The sequence below is a fragment of the Mobula birostris genome, chromosome 2, assembly GCF_030028105.1.
Source record: "Mobula birostris isolate sMobBir1 chromosome 2, sMobBir1.hap1, whole genome shotgun sequence".
Taxonomy (NCBI): domain Eukaryota; kingdom Metazoa; phylum Chordata; class Chondrichthyes; order Myliobatiformes; family Myliobatidae; genus Mobula; species Mobula birostris.
Window position 1 is genome coordinate 118,226,031 of NC_092371.1, and position 15,813 is coordinate 118,241,843.

At 40.5% G+C, this 15,813-nt stretch overlaps 1 protein-coding gene across 1 annotated transcript in view; it reads right to left on the reverse strand.

The window, feature by feature from the left end:
- Positions 1-15,813, reverse strand: part of nphp1 (nephronophthisis 1) — an 89,654-nt gene that overhangs the window by 57,473 nt on the left and 16,368 nt on the right. Inside the window, exons 4-8 of the mRNA XM_072246858.1 lie at positions 14,481-14,626; positions 12,566-12,761; positions 10,841-10,942; positions 9,529-9,680; positions 5,237-5,285 (exon numbers count right to left, since the gene is read on the reverse strand). Coding sequence (XP_072102959.1) covers positions 5,237-5,285; positions 9,529-9,680; positions 10,841-10,942; positions 12,566-12,761; positions 14,481-14,626 — 645 coding nt within the window. The remainder of the gene's footprint in view (positions 1-5,236; positions 5,286-9,528; positions 9,681-10,840; positions 10,943-12,565; positions 12,762-14,480; positions 14,627-15,813) is intronic.

The following is a 15,813-nucleotide window of genomic DNA, read 5'->3' on the forward strand; positions in this document are numbered from 1 at the left end:
ATAAACTTGAACTTCACATCTTTCCTGCAGGGAGGTGACCAAAACTGTGCACAATACTCCAAATTAGGTTTCACTTTTACATTTTCAACATAACATCCCAACTCCTGCAGTAAGTACTTTGATTTATGAAGGTGAATGTGCCAAAAGCTTTCTTTACAACCCTGTCCACCTGTGACACCACTTTCAGGTAGCATAAATCTATATGCCCAGATCTCGCTGTTCTTCTGCACTCATCAGTGCCCTACCACTCATCACACAAGACTTACCCTGGTTTGTCCTCCCAAAATGCAACAACTTACACTTGTCTGCATTAAGTTTCATCTGCCATTTTCAGCCCATTTTTCCAGCTGATCCAGATCCCAATGTAAGTTTTGATAGCCTTCCTCACTGTCCAGTACACTCCCAATCTTGGGTCACCCTCAAATTTGCTGATCCAGTTTACCACATTATCATCCAGATCGTTAATACAAAATAACAAGCATCAATGGGCCTAGCACTGATCGCCATAGTACATCACTAATCACAGGCTTTCAGTCAGAGAAACAACCATATACTAGCAACCATATCTGGCTTCTCCCACAAACCCAATATCATACCCAATTTACATCCTCATCCTAAATGCCAAGCAACTGAATCTTCTCGACCAGCCCCCATGTGGGACATTGTCAAAGGCCTTGCTAAAATCCACGTAGACCCACGGTCTTCCCTTCATCAACTTTCCTGGATACTTCCTCCAAAACTCTATTAGATTTCTTCGACATGACCTACCCTGCACCAAGCAAAGTTTGTTAACTTTAGGACAGCAGTACAATGAAATACATGATAAATAAATTTTTAAAAACTGAATTACATGAAGTCTATATGTGCCTATTAAATAGTTAAAATAAGTAGTGCAAAAAAACAGAAATAAAGAAGTAGTGAGGTAGTGTTCATGAGTTCAAAGTTCATTTAGAAATTGGCTGGCAGAGGAGAAGAAACTGTTTCTGAATCACTTGAGTGTGTGTCTTCAGGCTTTTGTAGCTCCTTCCCAACAGCAACAGTGTGAAGAGGGCATGTCCTGGGAGGGGGGGGATCCTTAATGATGGATGCCACCTTCCTAAGGCACCATTCCTCGAAGATGTCTTGCATACTACAGAGGCTTGCACCCATGATGGAGCTGACTAATTTTACAGGTTTCTGCAACTTACTTTAATCTTGTGCAATAGCACCTCCCATACCAGATGGTGATACAGCCAGTCAGAAAGCACTCCATGGTACATTTGTAGAAGTTTTCAGGTGTTTTAGTTGACAAACAAATCTCCTCAAACTCCGAATGAAATATAGGTACTGTCTTGCTTTCTTTATAACTGCATCAATATGTTGCATCCAGGTTAGGTCCTCAGAGATATTGACACCCAAGAACTTGAAATTGCTCATTCTCTCCAGTTCCAATCCCACTATCTACTCTGGCATCTTGTTCCCAACTCCTTGCAACTCTAGCTTAAACACCCCATGCAGCACTGGCAAACCTTCCCTCAAGGATATTAGTTCTCCCACTGTTCAGATGCAAGCCATCCCTTCTGTACAGGTCACACCTTCCCTGGAAGAGAGCCCAATGATCCAAAAATTTTATGACCTCCCTCCTGAACTACCTGCTTAGCCACATGTTAAACTGTATGATCTTCCAATTTCTGGCCTCACTAGCACATGGCATGGGTAGCAATCTTAAGATCAGAACCCTGGAGGTCTTGCCCTTTAATTCACTCTGCAGGACCACATCACCCTTCCTACCCTGTACCAACGTGGACCACAACCTCTGGCTGATCATCTTCCCACTTAAGAATGCTGGACTCGATCTGAGATTTCCCTGACCCTGGCACCCAGAGGACAACATACCATCCAGAAATCTTTGTTCTCATCTTCAGAACCTCCTGTCTGTTCCCCTAACCAATGAATCTCCCATCACTACAACTTCTTTCTTCTCCTCCTTTCCCTTCTGAGCTGCAGAGCCAAACTCAGTGCCCAAGACCTGACCACCATGACTTTCCTCTGCAAGGCCATTTCCCCCCACAGTATCCAAAGCAGTATACCTGTTACTGAGAACAGCCAAAGCCTGAACTCCCCTTCCTAACAACAAATGCTCCCATAACTTCTTTCCATTGGACTTTGCCATTTGTCTAATTACACACACTCCGACATCTGCTCGGGAACTGTGGCATGCAGAATGTTCTGACTGCCTCCATTTGCTTCTTTTGAACTCTCTCTCCCACTACACAATTCAACGTCTCCTCAGGAACTGTGATGCACATGATGTCCTGACTGCCTTGCTCGATTCTCTTGAAATCTCTGTTCCGTTATGCAATCCAATATTTCCTTGGGAACTGCGGAGCACTTAAAATTACCTTCAGTAAATCTTCTCATGTCAGCTTTGTGAATTAAGCCAAGTACCAATTAGGCAGTCATTAACAGAATGCCTTTGACAGGGTGCTGCACATGAAGCTGCTAAACAAGCTAAGAGCAGATGCAATTACAGGAAAGATATTAGCATAGACAGGCTGATTGGCAGGAAGCAAAGAGCGAAAATAAAGAGGCCCACTTCTGATTGTGACTCGTAGTGTTCTGCAGGAGTCGATGTTGGGGCCGCTTCTTTTAATGTTATATGTTAATGATCTGGATGACAGAATTGATGGCTCAGGTTCATGGATGATACAAGGATTAGTGGGGAGGGGAAGCAAGCAGTGTTGAGGAAGCAGGAAGTCTACAGAAGGACTTGGACAGTCTGGGAGAATGGGCAAAGAAGCGGCAGATGGAACTATAGTGCAGAGAAGGGCATTTTGGCAAAAGGAATAAAGATAAACTGTTTTCTAAATGGGGAGCAAATTCAGAAATCAGAGGTGCAAAGGGACTTGAGAGTCCTTGAGCAGGACCCTCTAAAGATTAACTTGCAGATTGTGCCAGTGCAAGGAAAGCAAAGGCAATGTTAGCATTCATTTCAAGAAGACTAGAATTATCAGAGCAAGAATGAATGCTGATGCTTTGAAAAGCATTAGTCAGACCGCACAGAGAGTACTGTGAGCACTTTTGGGTCCCTTATCTAAGAAATTTAATTGCTCTGGATCTGTACTCTTTTTTTTAAAAATTGAGATACAGCACAGAATAAGCCCCTGCAGCCTTTCCAGCTGCGTCACACAGCAATCGCTCAATGTAATCCTAGCCTGTTCACAGGACAATTTATAATGTCCAACTAACCTACCAACCAATACATTTTTGGACTGAGGGGGGGAAAGTGGAACACCCAGAGGAAACGCATGCAGTCACAAGGAGAACGTACAAACTCCTTACAGGCAGCAGCGGGAACTAAACCCAGCTTGCTGGTACTGTAAAGAGCCATACTATTCACTACATTACTGTGCTACCCTATTCTGAAGTTAGAAGAATGAGGGGGAATCTCACTAAAAGGCTTAGACAGAGTGGAGGTGGAGAGGATGTTTCCAATAGTGGAGGAGTATAGGGGCAACAGACAGCCTCAGAAAAGAAGCACGCCCCTGTATAACGCAGGAATTTCTTTAGCCAGAGAGTGGTGAATCTGTGGAGTTCATTGCCACAGACAGCTTTGGACACCAAGTCATTAAGTATATTTGAAGTGGAGGTTGATAAGTTCTTGATTAGTATCGGTGTCAGATTGTGGAGAGAAGGTAGGAATATGGGGTTGAGAGGAATAACAAATCAGCCATGATTAAATGTTGGAGCAGACTTAATGAACCAAATGGCCTAATTCTGCTCCTATGTCTTATGAAGTCCTGCATAAAACCAACATCTTCAAACTATGAATAACATCACATAGGGGTACCAGAACAAGTTCCACCCACAGAAATACTTCCCTAGCCAGTGGAGCAACGGTTCAGGCTAAAGGCTGATTTATACTTTTGCGTCAACTCAACACCGTAAGTACGGCGTCGCCACGAACCCTACACAGAGCCTACGCGGATCCCTACGCCGTAGCTTGACGCGCACCTCTCCCAAAATGTAACTACGCGTCACAGCAACACAGACCGAACAACTGTGATTGGTCCACTTGGTAGCATCGCATTTCCTCCTACGCTGCAGTAGCTTCCCATTGGTCGACTGAAGGGAAGGGAAGGAACTCTGGCTGCAATGCTTTCCACAAAGCTTTACAGACCTCTGAAATTATGGAGGACACATTTCGCTTATACGAGAAAAGAAGCTCGCTTTAAACTGGTTTACCCCGAGAAAGACTACAATGACCATGATGCCTTGTGCGGGCAGGTGTGCGCGCATGCACGACATGCCCGGATTGCAGAGCGATGCAGACACACCAATGCACAAGTATAAATGCTTACAACGCGCGTAGGCCACTTGCGTAGGTTACAGTGTCGAGTTGACACACAAGTATAAATCAGCCTTTAATTTAGTACCTGGTAAACCTTACACCTCTTCTCTAAATTAAGGGAGTTTATCTGCAAGAAATGAAAGAACCAATAAGAAGAAAAGCCTGTTCACTTCACCTTCCTAATCTATCCATTGCTATTGTATCTATGCAGCCCAATATTGGTTACTGACCAATGTACAACCCTTGTGAAGTCAAGGTTTCACACTCAGGACACTCAGCATTCAAACAAAATTGTGTTGTATAGCACCACTACTCCATTAACGGTAATAAGCACAGAGTTCCACAATTAACAATTTATTCATCAGTTCATTAACTCCCAGTTTAGAACCTAGTGGAATGGCTCAATGACTGATCTGAACACAACTTTGATCCAAACAAAGGCAAAAGACCTGAATCTCAGTGTAGACATCAAGGCATTTTACAAACAGAAGCCCAAAGGAATTTCATTAAAGCAGGCCAATACAAATCATTGGACAAATTGTTTACTGGTAGAATCACACCCAGCACAGTCACTGGTGTTTATCTGAGCAGGGACTCAAGGAAAATAACTTCAGCTATCTCAATACAATCTTCCCTCCTTCAGGTCAGAAGTAGTGATGATATCTGACAATTAAAAATAATTAGATTCATTAGAACTTAGCAGATGCTTTGTGATAAATTGCTTGACAAATGCCTGCAACTGACAAGTGACAAGTTTCCATTCTCAACTGTTTTGTCTGGTTAAGTGCTTGTCCAAAAATATAAAGATGTCTGCTACGTAAAACAAATTTAGCTCATGTACAAACCACTAATGCAGAGGTTTGCCTACACACCAGGAAAGAATAAATAATTACAAAATCTGCTTACCTCTGAAACAACCTTTTTGGCAGCTAACATGTGTGATCGTGATTCTTCACTGTAAAAATAACGATGCTGTTAATATCTTCAGCAACATAATTTATAAATACATGTAAACCTACTTATACATACAGCAAAATATTCTGAGGATGATCAGAACATTGTAATTACTGACTGATTATGGTACTTGAAGATTCCAGTGTTGCACACTCAAGGGAATAATCAAGATCTGTAGCCTGTACAATCAAACACTAAACAGGCACAACACTGAATACTGTGAATTTATCCCAGGGCAAGCAGTGTGCAATTGTTGCACTTTTTATGATATAAAGAAATCCATATTTTTCCTATTAAGAGGCCTGCACACAAGCTGAAACTAATTTAAACTAATTAATGCCATTTCTTCATCTCTGATGAGAAGCCATTAGAGGATCCAGCCACCAATGCAAGTCATATTGGGAAATTGCTTAAAGAAATGACTACATAGACACAGGAGAGCGTAAACTTGCTTTTGGGTAGAAGCAATTGGTATAAGAGATGCTCCCAATGACTGGAAAATTTGCAATTGAATCTGCAAGTGTTAGGCTTTAACAGACATATTATTAAGATCAAGTCTTGTGAAAGGAAAGAAAGTTTGATTGTCTATTCCAGTGACCACATTATACCAATGATGGACTGCAATGCAAGTTCAGAATGCTTAATGGTGATTGCAATCCCACATTCCAAGTAAAGATTAGCTTTATTTGTCATATGTATATTGAAACATCGAAACTCACACTGAAATGTGTCATTTGTGTCAACAACCAACACAGTCCAAGGCTGTGCTGGGGGTGGCCGCCAAGTGTCACAATAATTCCAGCCTGGCATACCCACAATTTACCAACCCTAACCCATATGTCTTTTTGGATTGTGGAAGAAAACAGGAGCACCCAGAAGAAACCCATGCAGTCATGGGGAGAACGCACAAACTCCTTACAGAAAACAACAAGAATTGAACCACAATCTTACAGCTGGTGCTGTAAAGCATTATGTTAACAACTATGCTACCGTGTCACCTTCAACTTCAGTGTCTTTGTAGCTGCATTCATATATTACCTTTGGAGCTGTAAGAAGCTTCTTTTGAATCAAGACACCTCCCATGTCTGAAGAAACAGCTTTGTGAACTAATATATATCACAGGAGTATGTGCATACAGTGAGATGCCTAGAGATCATTGTTGTTTAATTGTTGGTTCAAGTTTTTTTTTACACAATATGGGCTTTATTGACTGAGCTAGCATTGATTGTTCAATCTTAAATGCTCTTAAGATGGCCACACCTGCTTGAATTGCTACAGTTCATCCAGTATAGATCAACAGATACAGAATTCCAGGATTTCCATTCAACTACAATGAAAGAATAATTACGCTTTGATAATCCCAGGCACACGTTACCCATGTTTGTCTTAGTGGTAGAGGTCATAGATTTGGGAGATACTCACAGATTATCCAAGGGTATCCTGCTACAATCACAACCCAATACTGTACCACAAAGTCTGAGCAAGTGGCATCTGGTCCTTAAGTGCGGATTCTGGGATACAAGACATGTACTGAAAGCAGAGAGTGTTTCCCTTCTTTCTCTTCCTGCTTGTTGTATGCTAGACAAAGATTTTGCCTTATATACCAGATAGTGCAGAATGCAGAAGACTACAACAAAGTGCATCATCCTGACTGGATAGTATTGTAGGAAGCCCAATGAGTAGTTTGGACAATAATTTGAATATTGAGGACCCAGAGAGTAAATTCCAATTTACATCCTGTGGCCTCAAAAGGTTGTGATTCTACTCTCCCACACAACAACACAATCAGACTGGAATGATGAGCTAAGAATAGAGAACATCACCTTTATTTGGCATGGTGATTGAAATCCATCATTCCAGCAATTAATGAATCACATGACTTTCTAAGCACAGAAAGTCAAAGGACAGACATTATCTACAGGGAGCAATACACAATACACTTGATGAGCAGTTGATGTGTTGAACCTTGATACTTCCGTTGGTCGGGGTCGACCATGGATATTGCATACTGTCATACACAAGCCAGGGCAGTACACTACAGAAGAGGAAGCTGCTGCCCATCCAGCAGGCTGCTCCCTTCCACACAGCTGATGAATCCAAAGGATCTGCAGAGACTGATACAGTTTGGCACCAGCAGCATCACAGGAGTTGCCAGTCAGTGTTAACAAAACGTAGGGACTCCAGCTCCATATTTTTCCTTGGGGTTCACTACCGAAGCCTTCCCTATGAGTGGGTGTAGCCACAAGGCAGCGGAAGCTTGAGATCAGAGTTTTCCTTCTCCTAGATGAGCTGCCAACCGTGGCTGACAAGCCCCATCTGCCTGAAGTGACTGGTTTTAAGATGCAAGTAACCCGCCTTTGCCCCTTCTCCTGTCAGACGAACCAGTTCCACCGGACTTAGTAGCTAAGCCACATGTGGAAGCCAGAAGTTGGACTTGGTTGTCAGAGGCTATTTGCCATGCACACCACTGGAAGCATTTAATAGGTATGGGAGCTTATCTCCACTGTTCCCCCCCACCCCACCACCCTGGCTATGACAACTTAAGGAACTGTGTTGAACACAGAGAGCAAAACAGAGTGCAGACTTACTTAATCTGAGAACCCAGCAGTTTAGAAATATGTGCCTGGCTTCTGTCCCTCTTTAAAATGAAATGGAATTTCCCTTCCATTACATAAAGAACATCTATGTCATTGTATATGCAGCCATATTCTACAAATTGTGGCATATATATTTGTGTTGCAGAGGGTGAGTGTAGGACTAGTGTGACCTTCAACTCTAAAAACAGAGCAATTCAGGCAGATATACAAGGCTGGGACATTACTAAAAAACATTGATCTTTGTCAACACTATTTTTGAAAATCAACAACTCCAGGAACTCATTTCTTGGACAAATTAAAGGAGTATAGTTCATGCAAGATTGAAGTCTCCTCTCATTCAACTTTTCTGCGGAGGATTGTTTCTTCAGGAAATTCTACTCCTCTGCCGAAGATGAAAACCAGAACCTAATGAGCACAGAAGAGACTGCAGATGTTTGAATCTGGAACAACACAAAAAGCATGGGAGGAATTCCATATGTCAAGCAGCATCTATGGAGGGAAAAAGATGTCAATGTTTGTGTTGAGATCCTTCTTTCGCATCAAGACACCTATCCCTCCTGGAAAGGGTGGAGACAACCATATAAAAAGGTGGAGTAAGAGCTAGCAGGTGATATGCTAGCTGTCTCCCCTATTCTTTATGGTCCAGATGAAGATCCTCAACCCAAAACATCAACTCTGCAAAGCCCTACCCTCTACAAAATCTCCACATTTTTCCTGTAAATTAGCAACTAGAAGTGCACAAATACACAAAATGTGACTGAACCTGCAAAATGACCTCCCTTCTTTTATATGCAACGCCTTAACTAATGAAAGCATGTATACAACAAGCCTTCTTTACCACCCTATTTGTGTTGACACTGTCAAGTTATGGACCTCCCTGGAGCTATGAGCTATATACACCCTACGATCCCTCTGTATGTCAATGCACCTATGGGCTATTCCATTTATAGTAAAATCTGTTTTGTCAACTTTAATCTGTTTATAAAGCCTCAAAGCAACAGAATAAAGTACAAATTATCATTAATGTGAGCACATTCACAGAGACTACAAAGACTTGTTGTTTTGAGAAATAGACTATCATCCAAATGTTCAAGCAAACCTCTGAGGCTAGTTTGAGGAAATGTAGGAAAAGCTGTAGTGTTCAAACTGTGCTCTATCTGATGATGTACAGAATCTTCCACTGTCTAAAAAAAAGTGCTGGAGGAACCCAACACGTTGGGCATTACTCAAGATTTCCAGCATCTGTAGAATCTCTTGTTTCTACAAAACCCAAGTTGTTTCCTTCCACAGAAATGGCCTCCCTTAATCTTAACCAATTTTACTTTGCAAGATACTTTCACTGAGTCATTTTATATCAGAATTAAAGCACAAAAATTGCTTAAATCTTTCTGTACAGTTTTTCCACACTCGACAACAGAGGTTCCCAAACTTTTTTACGCCATAGATGCTTACCATTAACCGAGGGGTTTGTGGGTCCCAGGTTAGGATCCCCTGCTCTACGATATGTGATCGCTTTCCCTTCTCATCTATTTCTTTTCATTTCCCATAGCTACCTTTCAGTTTATTATAGCAGTCCAAACGCAAAATATCATATGTTTAAAGGAAGGAAGTGAACAATCTGGCACAGTACAATATTATGTATGATACCTCTGCACTTCATGTACTTTTCTTTTCATGTATTGTCTTTTAACTTCGTCTTCCTTCTCATCATCATCTTCATCTTCTTCATCCTCTTCATCTTCACTTTCCTCATCATCTTCAATATTATCCAGTGTTCCCTGACTCTGTTTGCTATATACCTATAATGCAGTTTGTGTTTGTACAAATTAAAATAAAACTACGTTTGGTCAAGTGCAATTTGAATCTGAACATAGTAATTTACCATAAATGAAATATTGTAAAAAAAAATCCATGTACTGGCCAGAAATACACCAAATGAAATTAATAAGCAAAGTGCTGGAAAGATGCCTGCCAAGTTACAAGGACGGATGCTACTTATGAAGCCTGTGCTATTTTTGTGGGAGGCTACACCAGCAGTGGAACTATAACCTTGCACAAAAACTGCAGCATGGAACAGGTCTTGCCCTCTTTATATAAACAAAGAACATTTTTACTACAGCCATTCCTACAAAGGAAATCAGCTCAACAGCAACTTGAGGTCGGACGAAGGTGGTGTGGAAAAAAGGAGCAATATGAGGTAGTAAGGATCAGACACTGAGGCAGTGGTGGGAAGAGAGGAAAACTATCAACAGATTGGGGGAAAAAAATCAGGAATTATGGGATGGTGAAAGATGGTCAGGACATGCACCACATCTTGTTTCTATTACTATGCATACACATGGAAAAACCAGATCCAAAAAATCTATGCAGGTACATTACATGCTCAAAACAGCTGATGGTATTTAGCAATTAATTATATGTTAGGTGAAATGAATTTATTTTGAGTCATAATCTTTGCATCATGTAACACAATATCTAACCCAAATAATGTACTCATTTATCCATTTCCCACATGCTGTGTTATTTGTTTCACAGTTTGTGCATGGTACAAGCTTGATTGCTGATCCTACGCACTATATAGAATCTGTTCTGATCCAAAATTTAGAGAAGATATGAATGCTGTTTTTCCTGCTCTAATCAGTGCTAAAAATGCTATGACCAAACTCACAGAATAGCAGGATAATAATCACCCATCTGTAGATGTACCAAAAGATATCAAAGAGTCACATCTATTTAGCAGTGAGACATTAATGGCACAGAAAGGCTATCACATTGCTTTAATTAAGTGTCAATGCATTCTGAAATGTTAATATTAATACGTGAAACTCTTTGCAGCTTATTGTCAACAGTATTACTACAAGAAGTTCTTGTCCATTGGACAGTATAAAAAGTTTCTTTTGAGTGTTAGAACTCTAAAAACGGTAGCTACTGTACAAAATTAACTATAAAAAAACCTGACCTGTAAATAAGTTTTAGGAACTAGGCCTTCCTTTCCTTGAGCATTTACTCCAAGCCACCATCCATCAGGATTCTGATTAAGGATTCTTATAAGATCGCCTTTCTGCATCATTAGGACAAATCAATAATATAATTAAACCAAACAACAAGCAAATATGTTAAATAGCTTAAGAATAATTTTCAGTCAATATAACTTTCTTCAGGGATATGCAAAAAATTATATCTCCTTAGGGGCCTTGCAAACTGCATTGGCCCTGCAGTAGAAATAAAGTGCATGAGGAAAAGGTGACCCAGTAAAGGGCAATGAAACATGCACCAAAAAGGATCTAGTACTTTCCGGCATATATGACAAATAAGCTCTTCTGGGCATCTAGCCGGGTACAGGTATCAATTTTAACCAACTTTTCGATGACAAACTCTGCCACCTCCATCAGGGATGATGCCCAGACACGTCTAGTCCGGTGCTATCTACACCCCCATCATCCATCCCTCCTGATTGGTTGAGGTTTCCACTGTGCCACTTCGCTTACAATCAAATTCCAGTTCTTACTTAGAGCAAGACCTTCGTCTTTGTTAAAATTCTTATCCTCTAGTTTTATTTCAATGGCTTCTTTCACCAGGTGGTCCCAAAAGCCAATGGCATGGCACATTAGTTTTGTGCCATCGAAGTCAATCCTATGGCCATTGCAAATGTAATGCTCTGATACTGCCGATTTCTCCGGGTACCCCAAAGATACACCTCCTATGTCCATTGATGCAGGTTTCCACCGTGCGCCTCATCTGGCTGATATACGCTGCTCCACATTTACAGGGAATCCTGTAAACACCAGCCATCCTGAGTCCCATGGTTTCTAGGAGGATCACCAGGATCCTGAAAAAATAGCGGATTAATACCATACACAAACGTAAGGAAGCTCAAATCTCAACTTATGCAGGTCAAAGATGACCTGGGACTCAGGACAGCTGGTGTTTACAGGATTCCCTATGAATGCCGAGCAGCGTGTAATGGCACACGGTGAAAACCCGTATCAAGGAGCATGGGAGGTGCACAGGTTTGGGTAACCTGAAGAAACTGGCAGTAGCAGAACACTCTATGCACAATGGCCATAAGATTGACTTCAGCAACACAAAACTACTGTTTTGGGACCACCTGGTGAAAGAAGCCATTGAAATAAAACTAGAGGAAAAGAATTTTTGAAAAAACAAAGGTCTCACTTTAAGTAAGAACGGGAATTCGACTGTAAAAATGTGGGACAGCAGAAACCTGATTGTTTGAGAACTAACCATTCAGGAGGGATGGACAACAGGGGTAGATATACTACTGGACTGGACATGCCTAGGCATCATCCCCGATGAAGATGTCAGAGTTTGTCATTGAAATATCAGTTAAAATCGATAACTGTACCCAGCTGGAAGCCTGAGAAAAGTTTATTCAACATGTACCAAGTCCATTTAGCTATCGAGGCATAAAGAAGCGTAGTCATCTTTTGAGATTCACAATCATAGTAAACTTATGAAACAGAAGACACACATCATGTCCATATCTTTGTCCATAGCACTGCAAGTCATAGCTCTTCAAGCTCACATTCAAGTACTTTGCATTCTAACACGCTTTGGGCAGTGAACATACCGGCAGTGTTGAACTGTGAAGTATATTTGATACATATTTTACTCAAAACATGGTAATATTTTTCTCTTTTGTTATAATCAATACACAAAAAAATACCTTAAAAGACAGATCATGTTCTTCCTGAGCTTGAAAGTCACTGATGGTAACAAATAGATCAATGGCATCTTGATTATTATCAGATTCCACATCTTCATCATTATCACTTTCATCCTTGTCATCTTCTTCTGCATCTTCATCCTCTTCATCACTCTTATTTCTCTGCTTTGCTGCGGTGGCCCTGCCCTTTGTGTTCCTACCAAAAGTGAATTAGCTATGTTATTTCCACAGGCTCAGAACTGCAAATTAAGCTCCAGATGCCATGATGCCTTCACTTTAATAAGGCTGGAAAAAAAAGCAAATCAAAAATGGGTGAAAAATTACACATTTGATTTATGTTCTCTAGAAAACTTTTCCATACAAATAGTTCTTGGTTGACCCAAAGTGCATTTTAAATACTTGCATCATAATTCACTTCTTATCTTGAACTCTGCTGTAATCAGAATTGATCTCCAGCAAACAGCACAGGATCCAACAATGCAATATTACACATCCATTCTGAGCTGAAGAATTAACCTACTTTACATCATCTATGCCTCAGTAACTTCAATTACCAGGATGAAAAGTCCAAGTCTTTAGAGATTTTCCTTAAAGTTCGAATTTCTGACTCCAGTGACCTCAGTTTATCTCTCCACTGGCTCCATCAGTCTTTACGTAAAACATTCTGACACAAAATATCTAGACTGTTCGATATCAACTTCTGACACTGACTATATGCCACAAAAACTGGAAAAATAAAGCATAATACAGTACAGATGAGTGAATATGGAACTGAACTTTATAGCTTTCATTCTAAAATTTGTCCATTTTCAATCATTTCAGGTTTTTGAACAGCTTGCTCCTTATAAAATACAGCCCAGGGATTTATATCCCATTTTCAATTTAGCTTCCAAGGAAACATTTGTCATCTGCCACAGAGAGCCATCACAACAGTCTATCATTAACCTCTTAAACATTATTCATGCCCATTGAGGTTCAGCAATCTCATCAGGTAAAAACCCTTGCTTTTCTGGTGGTAAATATGCAAGTCAAAATGGAATAACAAGATAACATCACAATCACGGAAGGAAAACAACATCAGTTTTGGAAACCCATCATCCAATTTACATTTCCTCCATCTTGCCTCCCCACTGGTGATTTAATCTATGTATATCAACTTTGTACTGGGATTTATAAAGGAAATGTTACCAGTGAGGAAGTGGGAATTTGGTAGGAAGTCACAAATAAAAAACACAGAAGAAGCAAACTATAATAAAATGAGATAGGGCCAGACTCTTATGAATTAACATGTATAAATTAAATGGTATTTGTTGATTTAATTGTACATCCTGGTCAACCTAGATTAATTGCTTTGGGTAGGAAAAGATTTAGCTAACCAAAAGTTTACTTCAATACAACCCTACTCCTACAAATCTACTCTTCAGCTTTTTTTCTCCAGTCTAGCCGAAGGGTCTCCGCCCAAAACTTCAACTGTACTCTTTTCCATAGATGCTGCCTGGCCTGGAGAGTTCCTCAAGCATTTTGTGTGTGTTACTTGGATTTCCAGCATCTACAGATTCCTCTTGTTCCTCCAATTTCTCTTGTTTTCAATATGACGCACACACTTCTATTAAAATGCATCAGGTAATCTCAAACTTAAGAAAATTACAGAACCCTCACCATTCCCAAGAATATTTATACATCTCCCAGGTATTAACCATCTATTGAATGAAAATTCATTTACATTGATCCAGAGCCACCTTTAACCAGTTGGTCACTTTACACTTCAGTCACAGTTACTTCATCCATTCCAATAAAAATACCATATATACCAATACAAAGATCTCCCTCATACCTTGCCTGCCCAACAGAATTAGAAGTGTTAACATTCATCTGGAGTTAAAAGGCTTTTCAATTCAGTTTAGCAGCCCCTTACTTTGCAGCTTCCTCCATTTTCTGCTTAAGACGCTCTTTTTCCAGTCTCCGAGCAAGCTCTCGAAGCAATTCTGACATGCCTGCCAGTCGCCTCTCCTCAGCCCGCTTCCGCTGATCATAATTATTTACATGAGTCAGTTCATTTGCCTGAAGAAAAAGACACAGTCTTTGTGAGAACACACCTGAAGAGCACAAGAAGGTTTGCAGTTTTGTATTTAAGTGTGGGAGCTAAGTATGAGCTCAGTAATAGTACTTCAGACTAAACTTATTCCCTGTTCACCCTTGCAGGTGGGCATCAAAGATAAATGTTCAATTTGAACATAACATGGAAGTTTACCCTGTTTATCCTCAAATATTGCTGCAACAGGTTAGCTCATTATTAATTACTTCATGTAAATTGTAAACCAATTACACTTTGAAAGGTTATTTTTATTATATCAAAGATTCAAGATTCAAAGTACACTTAATATGAAAGAATATATAAATTATACAACCTTGAGATTTGTCTGCTTACAGGCAGCCAAAAAGCAAGTAATCTGAAAGAACCCAATTTAAAAAAATAAAGACCAACACCCAATGTGCAAAGAAAGAGGGGGTTAAAAAACACAAATCATGAAGACAAAAAAAGTGACTAACAACATTACAAACCAAATTGCATCCTTACATCTGAATTCCCGGAGTAATACCAAAACCTTGGTCTCAGTTCATCATATTAGCGGGACAAATCACAGCAAAGCTCGCAGACATGAAGCAAAGCAGCCAGGAAGTCTCACAGCATCAGCGCAAAATTGGCCCAACCCTCGCCTCCAGTTTCGACATCCTGCCCTTCCAGTTATCTGGGCTAGCATTTAAATTGTCCAAATAGCAGATCATGCCTCACATTAGGAACAGGGTCCCACCACAGTGACAAGCTCTGGGCCTACACTATGCCGCCAGCGATTCCTTCTGGGCCTAGACAACACCGCCCAGCCCAAAGCCATTCTCGACCTCTCCGAATTAGCTCGACGCTTACAGTGATTCAACCTTGCACTTGGTTTAGTTGGACAAGCATCGAAACCCCTCTATCTCAACTCCTCCTCTCCGAATCACTCACTCCAATTACACCTGCGTCAATTTAGCAATGCACCAGCACGCTCATTCCCTCAAAATAGCATTGCCTTCGCTCATCTCTTCATTGTTTGCGTGATAGTTTACCACAATTTATTTCAGTAAATATGCTATTAATAATGTTTTAGTTGAATCTCTTGCCTTTCAAACTATCAGTAAGATGTCACTTGCCTTTAGTAGCACTATCTTAAACCGAAGATTCTCTCTACATTTATAAACTATATACA